The sequence below is a fragment of the Mesoplodon densirostris genome, chromosome 4 (genome assembly GCF_025265405.1).
Source record: "Mesoplodon densirostris isolate mMesDen1 chromosome 4, mMesDen1 primary haplotype, whole genome shotgun sequence".
NCBI lineage: Eukaryota > Metazoa > Chordata > Mammalia > Artiodactyla > Ziphiidae > Mesoplodon > Mesoplodon densirostris.
Genome location: NC_082664.1, coordinates 95,457,780 through 95,471,854, shown reverse-complemented (window position 1 = coordinate 95,471,854; position 14,075 = coordinate 95,457,780). Strand labels below are relative to the sequence as shown.

At 36.6% G+C, this 14,075-nt stretch overlaps 1 protein-coding gene across 1 annotated transcript in view; it reads left to right on the top strand.

Moving 5' to 3' along the window:
• The window catches only part of SPPL2A (signal peptide peptidase like 2A), a 49,156-nt gene extending 35,371 nt beyond the window's left edge, over positions 1-13,785 (top strand). The window contains exons 12-15 of the mRNA XM_060096834.1: positions 479-581; positions 3,106-3,180; positions 4,962-5,122; positions 13,483-13,785. Coding sequence (XP_059952817.1) covers positions 479-581; positions 3,106-3,180; positions 4,962-5,122; positions 13,483-13,554 — 411 coding nt within the window. The 3' untranslated portion in view covers positions 13,555-13,785. The remainder of the gene's footprint in view (positions 1-478; positions 582-3,105; positions 3,181-4,961; positions 5,123-13,482) is intronic.
• Positions 13,786-14,075: the final 290 nt, after the last annotated feature.

Genomic DNA, 14,075 nt, shown 5'->3' with positions numbered 1-14,075 from the left:
ACTTGGTGGAAGCCACTGCTCAACCCTCAGCTCCCCATGAGAAAGTAAGGATTGTATTTCAGATATGTTCATTGGACTTTAAATCATACCCTCTGAGACAAGACTCTTCTTTGGGGAAAAAAAATCCAGATTACCAAAAAAAAAAAAAAAAAAAAAGTTTCAAAGCCTGAGTCCTATTTTTGGTAAAAAGGAAAGAGAAAAAGGTTAGATATGGGGATACTGGATTAATACTGTTAACCCTACATGTGTGTTGGGTTTTGTTTTTCCAAAACTACATATCTATTTCTTTCAAGCTTTCTATAAATTCAGAGTATATATATGCCTAATTTATGTTCTCTGATTCTAAGCTTTTCTAAAATGTTAATTCTCAAATGTTAAAACAATTATTCTAATATCAATCCTTCCATTTCTAAAGGTATGGGTAAAGATTCCTAAGAGGTTTATTGGTGGCCTCTTTTTTTTTTTTTTGTAATTACAGTTACCAGTAGTCATCAGAGTACCAAAGCTGGCCTATTTCTCAGTAATGAGTGTGTGCCTCATGCCAGTTTCAATATTGGGTTTTGGAGACATTATTGTACCAGGTAAGTGATTGTTTGTAACAATTTGAGTGGAAATATACTGATGGTTTAACATTGTCAAATGTATAGTATCAAATGTCAAATGTTAAAAGTTACCTACTCTGTATTAAGTATTTCTGGCTATAGCTATAGCTGGGATCAGCCACAGAGACAGAGATGGAGAAAAAGTGTTTTGGCGGGTAGAAGATAAAGCCCAAATAGTAACAACCAAAGTATATTTTCCATGGCTCAAAAAGTGTCTTAGAAGAAGTAACTAGTATCAGTTTGACCTTCTTTCCCGAGAAAGTATATAACAAATCCCCTTTTAAAAGTTGAATTTAATATTACCAAATGTATCATAATAAAATAATAGTTATATTCTAGGAAAAGTGGTTTAGGAATACTAAGCAAGGTCATGACCAAGAGGAAAACATAGTAGGACAACAATAGCTTGTAGGGCACTATAATGCAAAAAAAATACAGCATGTGGTGGAAATTGATCACCTTCTCCTAGCATGTCTTCTCTGACAGTTATTGCAGTTCTGCATTATTTTCCTCACTGGGCTACCTGTAGAATAAAGTTAATCCCAGCCCAGGAATAATATAGTGTAGAAATAATTAATAATGTTTCTCAATCAGCTGAGAGTTTTTCCTTCCTCACTTTTCTTATAGTCTCCTTATGTACTAACTGCCTGTGGCTGGGTAAAGAGTACTGGCTCTTCTGAAAAAGCCCTTTCATTGACATAGTAAAGCTGGATAGAGAGATAAGCAAAAAGTGTTGCCATGTGAGCTGGATGGCAAAGACCAGTGTAGCAGCTCTCTTAGCTCAGTGAGTCTCCATTCACATAATTGATTAAGTAGGGAAAGCATTCTGTTGAGTAAACTTAAGGTTTCTTGAATATCTTTAAACTTATCCCCAACTTTACCAGTCCCACACCATGTGCTATAAAAAGCACATAGCATAGAATTGGTGAAAACAGTGTGACCGTATGTAAATACTGCATTCTTGAAGTAAATGTTGAAGGTCACTAACAAATATTTCCCCAAAAAGCAAGAGTTTTTGATAATATGTAACTTAATTCTAAAAGCTAAATTCTAATTTGGGGGGATGGGTATCACTGTTTTTAATGTATTGAAATGTTGATTAAACAGCAAATATAGTAAAAACATAACAAGGAACTACCAAGAAAGATATTTGATTAATTATGTAAGGACCAAAACTAATTAACTGAAACAACTAATAAAGATAGTAAAATTATTTTCTGATTTTTTTAAGCAGTGGAATGTCATTCTTACTGTTTCATAATAGTGTTTAGCAAATAAATAGTCTGAGATTTCTTCTTTGGAGAGGTTCAACACATTTCTTAAATAGGTAATAAAATGTTTTTTTTTTCCTGTATACTTTCATGCTTACAAGTTAGAGCTTATATTTCATTGCCATTTGAACTCTCTGTATTAAAAATTCCAAATTATTTTATTCTCCATGGAAAAGAGATTTCTTTGATCACAATTTGAAATTGTCTTCCTTGATGCTCTTTCAATACATTTTTTTTGATGATACATTTAAAAATTTTTGTCAACACTAGAGACCAAATAGACTAGAGACATATACAGAATATTCCATCCAACAACAGCAGAATACACATATTTCTGAAGCACACAGGGAACGTTTTCTAGGCTAGATCATATGTTAGGCCACAGAACAAATCTTAGCAAATTTAAGAAGATTGAAATCATACCAAGTATATTTTCTGACCACAGTGGTATGAAACTAGAAATCAGTAACAGGAGGATAACTGGAAAATTCACAAACACATGGATATTAACACACTCCTGAACAACCAGTGGATCAAAGAAAATATTAAAAGAGAAGTAAAAATGTGTTGTGAGACAAATGAAAAGAGAAGCACAACATTTCAAAACTTACGGGATGCAGCAAAAGCAGTTCTAAGAAGTTTATACTGATAAGCATATACATCAAGAAAATAGATCTCAAATAAACAACCTTTCTTTACACCTACAAGAACTAGAAAAAGAAGAACAAACTAAGTCCAAAGTTAGCAGAATGAAGGAAATAATAAAGATTAGAGCAAAAATAAATAGAGAACAGGAAAATAATAGGAAAGATTAACAAAAGTAAGAGTCAAATATTTAAAAAAATAAACAACATTGAGAAAACTTAGCTGGACTAACCAAGAAAAAAAGAGAGAGGATCCAAATCAATAAAGTTATAAGTGAAAGAGGAGACATTACAACTGATACCACAGAAATATTAGAAAAATTTCTCCATGACATGGAATATTAAGCAGCTAATAAAAATTATATCTTTAAAGACTGTTTAATGGCTTAGGAAAATGTTTAATACATGGTATTAAGTTTAAAAAAATCAGCATGTAAAATTTTGTCCAGAATTTGAGGTAGTTTAATGTTCTAATGATGCAGAAATGAAGGTTAGATACAATACAACATGTTCTGTTGCCATAGTTAACAGTTGAATTTGTATTCCTGTTGTTTTTTTTTAAGAAAATAATGTAGAGTGTTTTTTTAGGCCTGTTGATTGCATACTGTAGAAGATTTGATGTTCAGGCTGGTTCTTCTATATACTATGTTTCCTCCACAGTTGGTAAGTTTTTGTTTTTTCTTTTTATTATATTGAATTGTACTGTCTATAGGAAAAGGTCTAAAAATAAGGAGTCCTGGATTCTAATTCTTCACCATGAATGAATCAGACATGCTTTTTCCATCAAAAAGATAATTATACTTTACTACCTATATCACAAGGTTTTGGAGGTTTAAAAAGGAAATTATACCTGAAAGAAAAACTTTAGGTTCTACACATAAAATGTTTATTAAAGCACATGGCACATAAGTAGTCAATAAATTCTATAATACTAGATTTTTTAAAAATACAGTATAGGGACTTCCCTGGTGGTCCCTATACTGTTAAAGAATCCACCTTCCAGTGCAGGGGACATGGGTTTGATCCCTGGTCAGGGAACTAAGATCCCACATGCTGTGGGGCAACTAAGCCCACGTGCCACAACTACTGAGCTCACTCACCTCAGCTAGAGAGCCTGCTTACAGCAAACTACAGAGCCCACACACCACAACTACAGAGCCCATGCACCCTGGAGCATGTGTGCCACAACTAGAGAGAGAGAACCCGTATGCCACAGCTAGAGAGAAGCCCATGCGCCGCAACAAAAGATCCCGCATGCCTCAACAAAGATCCCATGTGCCGCAACTGAGATCCGATGCAGCCAAAAATAAATTAAATAAATAAATAAATAATAAGCCTTTAAAAATATGGTACAATAATTACATATTAATATAAATAAATTTATGGCACAATAACATTTCACCTGGGACAGCAGCGGTAGTTGTCACTCATCCTTTTATTTCTATTATCGAAAACAGACAGGAAAGGGCTGTAAGCTAAAAAATACTTTTCTGCTTCTGAATATATCAAATAGATATCTCAAAGTCTGTACACCAAAGTTCTTTATTCTTAGGTAAATGGCCTGCACCAGAGCCATTTAGATACTGTTCTAGCAAGGTTTTCAATGCTACAGTGGAATTAAATCTAGTAAATTAGAAGTGTACATTAGTGGTAGAAAAGGGTGTTGCTAGAAATAGTTACCCTGACAGTAAGAAAGAACAGCTAAGTAAGTGAAAAGATGAAAAAGGGGAAATTATAAAGAAATAAGAAAAGCAGTCTGAGGCCATTAAGTATAGCACTCCCAAAAGGCATTAACATATTAGAGTCCAGCACCAATCAGTGTGATAGAATAAAAGAACTCAATGAAAAGACAGATAATAGGACTGTCAACTCTGCTGTGTAACTTTGGGCAACTCACTTAACTTCACTGGTCCTCCATTTTCTCATCTATAAAGCAAGAAGGTGGACTGCATTGTCCATAAAGGCCCTTCTAGCTCCAATATTCTGAGACCCTGTGTTCATAATGAGACCCTGAATCATTAATAAAAGATCAAATGATGTTTGGTATGCGCTTGTTGAAGAAGACCAGGAAATATATAATCAATATTAGGAAGATTTTTCAAAGAAACCTTTAGTACCTACAGGTACAGATTTTAGTTACCTAAAATGTGGAACAATTCAACATCCTTAATAGTGCAGATAATTGAGGCTTCCTTGAATTAGTATCTTTATCAATGATTAATGATTAGGGTAATTATAATGAAAACACTAACCAGGTTCCAAATTTTTCAAAAGCTCTGTAGAATGTCTTTCCTAACTACTGTCTAGGAAAATAATGAAATTATGAAAAGAAGTCATAGGGCAAAAACGTCCTTAGAAATATTCGAAAACCAGTACTTTAGTGACAGAGTTAAAATCCACCTTTGATAGCATATAGAAATTGATACTTGTTATTCTTCTTGCAGCCTATGCCGTCGGTATGATACTTACCTTTGTTGTTCTGGTGCTGATGAAAAAGGGGCAACCTGCTCTCCTCTATTTAGTACCTTGCACACTTATCACTGCCTCAGTTGTTGCTTGGAGACGTAAGGAAATGAAAAAGTTCTGGAAAGGTAGCGGCTATCAGGTATGTGCTTATATCTTGGTTACCAAGTTACCTTATGACACTGCCTAAATTTGGATGGGAACTGCTTGTATATATCAAAGCTTTTACATGCCAAAAAGTTGCCTTGAATTTGTCAGGATGTCCTAAGTTTTTTCCACTACTACCCCCTTACTATTCACCTGCTGCATCATCAGTTCTCATCCCCACTGCAATCTGGTGCCAAAATTCTGGTGACTCAAGATAAAACTACCAAGAAGCATGGGAGGGCATCAGGGAAAATCAAAACAACATTTCAACATGAGTTTTCAAAATCCACACAAAAGTCGCCTTCATGAAAGGTAAAACCCTTGTTTAAGTAATAAATTTTGATACTGACATTAGCTATTTATAGTAAGAGTCCTGAGATTTTGCAGATAAAAAGTACTCTCTCCAGCATCTAAATGGGCCTAATGAAATGAAAGAGGGCACTCATTTCAGATTTAAATAGATTAAGATTAACCTTTCTGTAAAATTCCTAGAACAGAGAATATCAGATACCAGAATCTATCATGTTTGAGTTATTTCTTCATTGCAGTTAAACCCCTTTCTTCTTTTCCTAAATGTTCTTGGTATTCCTGTAAAGTTTGTTTGTTTGCTTCAAAATTAGTGGGTTGGGAAACCCTTGCCTGTTGAGGTCATGGTCATGGCATTGATCCCTTCATGAGGCAGTTAGCTCTTCTTTGCCCTATTACAACAAACTACCCTCTGTCATCCACCCTCATGCATGCATATCAGTGATCACATGAACAAAAATAGAGAAACTTTGGGTAGATGGCTGCAATTCTGTTAGTAGATAAACAGTTCAAAGTTCATATCCACCTTGTGGTTGGTTGTAGTGTCATCTTTATTTAACAAGAGGTGATTAGCACATTAAGTTAGACTACTATAATTGAAAAAAGCACCAGCTTAGAATTCTTTGGGGTAAGTCTTATAATTTCTTTGAGATTAGGATAAATACCTGCCTTTCCTACCTCACAATGCCATTGTCTCAACTTGTATTTATACACATAGAATTAGTTTATGGCCCCAAGGTCCTGGACTAAACTAGTAAGACAGCTTGTAACTTCCATGAAGAGGACACCCACATGGAATGTTTTATAGATTCTGAAAAGTAAAAGTATGTCCTACAACACACACTCTAATACTTGTTTTGTTTTGTTTTGAATATTTATTTATTTATTTGGTTGGTTGTGCCAGGTCTTAGTTGTGGCAGGCAGGTTCCTTAGTTGCAGCAGGTGGGCTCCTTAGTTGTGGCTCATGGGCTCCTTAGTTGTGGCTCATGGGCTCCTTAGTTGTGGCATGCAAACTCTTAGCTGTGGCATGCATGTGGGATCTAGTTCCCTGACCAGGGATCGAACCTGGGCCCTCTGCGTTGGGAGCACGGAGTCTTAACCACTGTGCCACCAGGGAAGTCCCTAATGCTAGTTTTTGAAAGTCACATCCCAAGAAGTGCTCTTTGTCATCATTTTTAAAAAATAATTTTCTATTTCTTCACTTAGCAAATGTTTATTGAGCAGTTCTATTGAGCCAGGTACTGTTGTAGGTGCTGTTGATAAAAGATGAACAAGTTAGAAGCAGGCCTACTCTCACGGCCTCTTGAAAGTTAGAGTCTAGTGGAGGATACAAATAGAGTCACTAACAATAAAGTGTGATGAATGTTAGTTATGGCAGGTGCCATGAAAACTAGAAGTGGGACACCCAGTGCTTATGGTTTTGAGACAGTCAAAGGTGATTTGAGGAAGGGAAGCTTCTTAAAGAATGTTAAGTTTATGGGACTTCCCTGTTGATGCAGTGGTTAAGAATCCGCCTGCCAATGCAGGGGACAAGGGTTCGAGCCCTGGTCCGGGAAGATGCCACATGCCATGGAGCAACTAAGCCTGTGCGCCACGACTACTGAGCCTGCGCTCTAGAGCCCGCGAGCCACAACTACTGAGTCCGCGTGCTGCAACTACTGAATCCCGCACGCCTAGAGCCTGTGCTGTACAACAAGAAAAGACACGACAATGAGAAGCCTGCGCACCGCAATGAAGAGTAGCCCCCGCTGGCCACAACTAGAGAAAGTCCGTGCACAGCAACAAAGACCCAACACAGCCAAAAAGAAAAAAAAAGAATGTTAAGTTTATGTTGAGACTTTAAGACTGAGCCATGTGTTCCATATTGAGGGAACCATAACTTCAAAGGCTTGGAGGGAAGAGCATTGACAGATTTAGGAACAAAATGAAGTTTAGGATGGCTATCCTATTGAGTAAGAATAGGGGAGCAGTAGGAGATGAAAACTGGAGAAGGACGCAAGGGAAAGAGTCTGTAGGGTGTTGTAAGCCAGGTTCAAGAGCTTGGACTCTATCCTAACAATATTGGAGACCATTTTAGGAGTTTTAAGAAATCTAGAAAATGGATTGGAGGAGGGAGCAAAACTTGAGGCAGCTATTACAATTAGAAGCAGTGGTAGCCAGAATTAGAAAGGTAGTGAGATTGAGAGAAGTGAACAAGGTCAAGAGAAATTTAGAGGCATTATTATTTTATTTATTTATTTATTTATTTATTTTTGCGGTACGCGGGCCTCCTCTCCCATTGCGGAGCGCAGGCTCCGGACGCGCAGGCTCAGTGGCCATGGCTCACGGGCCCAGCCGCTCCACGGCATGTGGGATCTTCCCGGACCGGGGCACGAACCTGTGTCCCCTGCATCGGCAGGCAGACTCTCAACCACTGCGCCATCAGGGAAGCCCTAGAGGCATTATTAATGTGATCTGGTGATAGAATCAGTTTAGGGAGAGGAAGTGGAGTCCAAGATTTTTGGCTTGGGTAGCTGAGTGGGTGGATGGTGACACCACTCACTGAGATTAAGAAGGGCAACAGATTTGAGAGATAAGATGATGAATTCAGTGGTGGACATTTCAGAATACCTAGGGGACTACCAGGAAAAGAGAAGTAAGCAGTTGAATAAACATCTCCTGATATGCAGGAGACAGGCCTAGCTAGAGACAGAAATTTGGGAGTGTCACTAGCATACTCCGTGAGTGAGAATGTAGAGGGAGAAGAAAAGGCTCAGGACAGAACTGTGACCAAGAGGTTTCTCCTTTTAGGGGCACTTATCTTATTAACTGATTATGAGGCAAATCAGGACAAAGAGGATGAGCAACATGGCGAAACTTTGTTTAGGGTTAAAGTTTAAATTTGGGACAGTTAATGAGAGCATATGGTACTATCTTACAGAATTAAGTATGTTGTTATTTTCATCACCAGCATTTTATTTTTACTTGTAAATTTTTCCTTCCCCTTTAATGCAGCTTTCAGGGTCAGATGGTTTATTATAGCACCTTTCCTCCTTTCTCTCTCCATGCTTTTTATTGAGGAGAATGGGGATGGTAGGTAAGAATGGACTTCAACCAAGGGATGCATTTATATTCCCTATGAATAAGTGCTCTGTCCTGGACCATTCAAGTTTCATTCTTAAAAATTGTGACCTTGAAAGAAATGATGATTCTGATTCACAACAGCTACATATAAAGTTAAAGATCATTGCAGCTGGACACAAAGCCACAGTAAATAGTTACAGAAGGATGGACTCCAGGGCCTTCACTCTAAGACATAGACGCTAAATAAGACAGTTGATTGTAGGAAAATCCATTTTAAAGTGTCAAAAAATAGGACAATTTTGGTAATACACTTCTCAGTTTTGTAGTATGGTATCATAATTTTATTACATAAGACATTCAGAATATAAAATACCACATAGTAATAGAAAGCATGGAGTCTGGTGCCAGACTGCCTAAGTTTGAATTCTGATTTTGTTAATTATTAGCCATGTGACGTTAGGCAAGTTACTTAGCTTCTCGGTGCCTCAGTTTCCTCCAGTGTAAGATGGGATAATAATCAACCTGCTTCAGAAGGTTGTTGTAATAGATGCAAATTGCTTAGTACAGTACCTGGCATGTTGTTAGCACTATAAATGTATTTGCTATTATTATTTGTAGGAATTGAGTTTTTTTGTTTTGGTTTATTTGTTGGTTTGGTGGTTATTTTTCAATTCATTAACTGATTTCTACTTTCCTGGTTTGGATATTAAAACTTTGGGTCTTTGTTAAATCTGCTTCCTTTTAACTTATTTGTAAAAGGCCATCACAAGCCTCAGAGAAAAGATTTTGTTAAACATGGTCATTTTCCCACAGAAAATATTAAGCATGGACATTTCCTGAAATTTTAGGCAAGCTAGTTGCAGAATATTATAAACTGCTGCCAGGAGAGAGTCTATTTTTCCAAAAAACTAGCCTTTTTAAAAGTTATAGAATGTAATGCCTTCTGTTAATGTGAAAAAGAAAATCTCTCATTCCTTTTGTCCAACCTTTAAAGTCCAACTTAATTTAGCTTAAATATTGTCATTTGTGGAAGACAGTATATTATAACTTTGGCATCACTTCTGGCAAATTATTTAATCTCTGAAGACTCTTCGTTCATAAAATGAGTTTGGATTTACAGGGAGGTAGGAGAATCTAATCTATAGAGGTAGGTTAGCCCAAAGCTTAGTGAGGCAAGTGGATGTTGAAATCAGATAAGGCTAGCAGAGGCTTTGGAAGTAGAACAGGGAACCTCAACAAGCTTGGGAAAATAAAGGGAGACTAGGTATGGACTCAGTGTAGGAGAGGCCTGAGAATCAGCCGTGAAGACAACCCTCAGGCCGTTACTGGTTCACCTCTTTGGCTAACAGTATAATAATCCTCTTCTCCCCCTACCTCCATTATCTCTTTCCAGAATATCCCTTATATAACTTCCAACTCAAAATCTGCCTTCTCCAAGCAGATATCCAAGAGTTCTCCAACTGAAATCAGGTTCACCTTTCCCCATTTTTTTTTAGACTTTGACTTTAAATACTTATTAACACCTGCCTTGTAGTGTAGATATTTGTGTATGCTTCCCTCACTTAAGTTATTAGCTCCTAGGTGTTAGGAACCCACAGTGCTGATAACAGTGTTTTATACACTGTAAATTCTCGGTCTATGTTATTGAAATTCTTCATGCAAAGCAATTATAATGTTCAGTCCTTAAGGCACTGACCTTTAATCACTTGTGTGTGTGTGTGTAAGCTTCTGGGTTGTGTTTTAACAGCCTTCATAAAATTACCAAAAATGTTAATAAGGTATTGTAAAAGTGTGGCACTTTTGAAACATTAAACTAGACATATCTCTACAGTCTTTATATATAACCATTTTTTGCAAGTGCCAAAAGTTTTTGCTACTGTTTTGAAAAAAAAATCCAATGTAAAGCAAATAGTATAAATTAAAACCAGAATCTAACAGCACATTTTTTAATGCTGTTATCATTTGATTCATTCTAATGCCTGATATTATCATTGAGTGTAAGAGTAGTAGAAAGCAGGACTTTTCCACTGGAGATTTTTAAAAGTCATGGGTAGCCCTGATAGCCTTTTTATACTGTTTTCAAAGGGCAAATTATACCTTGTTTTTTGCTGAAACTTAGAGACTTCATAGAGATACTTTAGTATTTTACTTGGGAGTCATTCAGCCCTTCCATGAATTTCTCTAATCAAAAAAGTGAAGTTTCCTGTAGGATTTCAGTAAATGATACTAGTTTGGATATCTTAATTGTATATTCTTTTCTATAGCTCAAAGCTACTTACACTATATTTTTATGAACTATTTTTCTGGAGTGCTTTAAGAGCTACAATATTCAGTTTCCCTTATTTTATAATGAGTGTACAGAAAATTAAGGTGTTTTTTCTCTAAGGAGAAAAATGAAGTGGTGGCATAATTACTTTGGCATATAGAACAATTAATAGAAATCAGCCTTTGGGGAGAATTTTTTTGTTTCTAATCCTGAATCAGCGGAGTTAGATTTATGCAGCAACCTCCAATGGGCTGTTTTACTCTGGGTGGGAAGTAAGTTTTCAGTTTGTTAATATCCAGTAAACAGTGGGTTTGTCTCTGTTAAATGTCACTAGTGCTTCTAATTATTTTTAGAAGTCACAAGCTGTAACTGACAAGTCAGAATACAGAGATACTTAGAACAACTCTGCTGTAGTATCAACAACTCTCCAGTTACTGCACTTTAATGAGCATTTTATTAGGCTGTTTTTGGAGATTGGTTCAGAGCTATCAGTAAATGCCAGGCTAGCCGACCCAGTTTCAGAGAACATCTTTTCTAAATTGAGCTTGCCTATTTACAAATATTAAGAAAAAAATTTACATGAATTTTCTGGTTAATTTTATTATCTATGTTAATTTTTCTTGTGTTTTTAAAATCCTATTTCAAGTGTGCTCTTTATTTTTCTGTGTTGTTTTTTTTTGAAAAGTCAGTAAAGAAAAGTAAACACAGAGTAGAGATGTCACTTCTCAATAAGTTGATTTTACAAGTTTTTTTCTTTTTAACTAATATATTTCTATATTTAGAGATTAGATTACAGTGCCAATGAGGTACCAGAGGATTAGGAAAGAAGAGGCACATTATAACTTAGAGTTATGTAGGCTATTATTTCGTTAGGTTACAGTTACCAGGATCAGCAGGTCTTGGGGAAGAAAGAGGGTTTTTCCCCAACATCCATTCTGCAGTTCTCTGTCTGCACAGCTCCAGCCTCTTACACCGGAGTGTCTATAAATTGCTAGAAAAAGAGGAGGGCTAAATATATCTTATGTGCTTCTTCTTTCCCTCTCTCATTTAAATTGTGACTAAAATCAGCTCTTCAGCAACTTCGTCTTTTGTGTTACCTATCTTGATTTGGTTTTTATGCGCCCCCCTGCCGACCTACTGCAGAAGTGCTATGAATATGCAACTACATTAATCTAGGGGATATCTTTGGCAAATAGAGGACCTCAAAACTGATTGTTTAGGGGCTTGAAATGACTCACAGAGCATCAGCAGGTTTGGGTTTTATAAGCTGTCTCCATCACTTGAGACAGTTGTCAGCTGAAAGCCTCAGCTCATGTTTGTATTCTTCTTTGTCTGGCACGTCCAGAGACCCCATTTGGAAATTCTTGCTCTCTCTGCTTCCTCTTCCAAAAAACACTAAAGCTTTTAGAATCAGTTTATAAAAATGGGAACATTTATCTTGCTTGTCTTCTACTTCTTAATAAAGGGGAAGGGAAAAACTACATCACAATACTTAAATCTAATCACCAATCTAAAAATCTTTGACAATCTTCAGAAAGACATTAAGTACTTTTTCTTTTCCTATTTTTTTATAGGTCACACTTAATTTTTTAAAAATTAATTAATTAATTAAATTTTGGCTGCATTGGGTCGTTGCTGCACGTGGGCTTTCTCTAGTTGCAGTGAGCAGGGGCTACTCTTCGTTGTGGTGTGCGGGCTTCTCATTGCAGTGGCTTCTCTTTGTTGCGGAGCACGGGCTCTTGGTGCGTAGGCTTCAGTAGTGGCTCGTGGGCTCAGTAGTTGCGGCATGTGGGCTCAGTAGTTGTGGCTCATGGGCTCTAGAACGCAGGCTCAGTAGTTGTGGTGCATGGGCTTAGTTGCTCCATGGCATGTGGGATCTTCCTGGACCAGGGTTCGAACCCGTGTCCCCTGCATTGGCAGGTGGATTCTTAACCACTGCATCACCAGGGAAGTCCCTTTTTTCCTATTTTTAATTAGTTTTATCTGAAGAACAGGGTAAAAACACTGAAAACATTTAAGTGTTTCTTCCTTCATTCCCAAACATGCAAAGATTTTTATGAGAATATGGGAGGAACTGAAGTGATCATTTGAGAGAAGTTCAACTGGTAATTCCCCTAAAATAGTCTATGGCAAGTATATTCTTGTTTTTGTTTTCAGATATCATTTGACTTTTAAGTACCTTTAATATCTTTGCCCTTAGTAGAAATTTTTGTCATACAGTCTTTTTAATATTTTCATGTATCATTTTTAAATGATCCTAAGGTCAGTTCAAGGTGTCAACCAGGTTATACTGTCCCTGAACCAGCTGGTATTCTCACAGTGATTTGTGGTGCCATTTTTAGTTTTTCCACCTTGTAGGAGTGGACACTGCTTGGAATAGTGTCCTGGAATAAGCATCAGGAATATCTTGTGATGGATATTCCCACTGCCATGCAGGGCAGTATTCATATTGGGAGATGGAAATAGTGGAAGATCCAGAGAAAGCACTTATCAGATTGGCCCTAGTCTAATGATTAAGCTTCCTGAAAGAGTCATTGTCACCCTGAGCATGTCCTTCCTTAAGACTGTGGATATTGAAACAGTACATTGCTCCAAAAGGAGTGCTCGGTTCCATGGAGCACTCTGTGTCTCTTAAACACTGGGACTCCTTTTGCCAAATTAGTGAATACTGGGGACAAGTTGAAAATTTGCATTTCCTAACATCTTTTATTTATGCCTAGATGATGAACCATCTGGACTCTGCAACAAATGAAGAAAACCCTGTGACTGCTGGTGAACAGATTGTCCAATAATAATATTATGTGGACTTGCAATAATGTGTCAATTGATTTTCTACAAATAGAGTTGGCCGTTTTAAATTGGCTTTTGAATTGACAATCTGAAAGAAACTTCAATGATGTGCTTGCAAATATGTATTTTTAAGAGCTGGTACTGACGACTACATGATAAGTAATTAAAATACATTTGCTTTAAACTATGTTAAAGTTGTGCCTTCACATTAAATAAAAGCATATGGTCTGTGTAATTTTCAAGATGTAATATATACAGTATATTTTTCTAAAAAAAAAGTCTTCACCCACCCCTGTACTTTTCTTACTGAAATCTCTTTCTTTCAACTCTAATGATAGTTAAAAGTATTTGTCAAAGTGAGTTTCTGAGCAGATTTTACTGTAAAGAATTATGCAAATTTTATGCTCTATAGAAATAACTGTTTAAGACCATGTAAGAAGGCAGTTCAGCAATGGAATTTTAGACCTTTTATCACTGCAGAGGTTAGAAATATATAATTGGGGAATATAAATAAATGTGTATT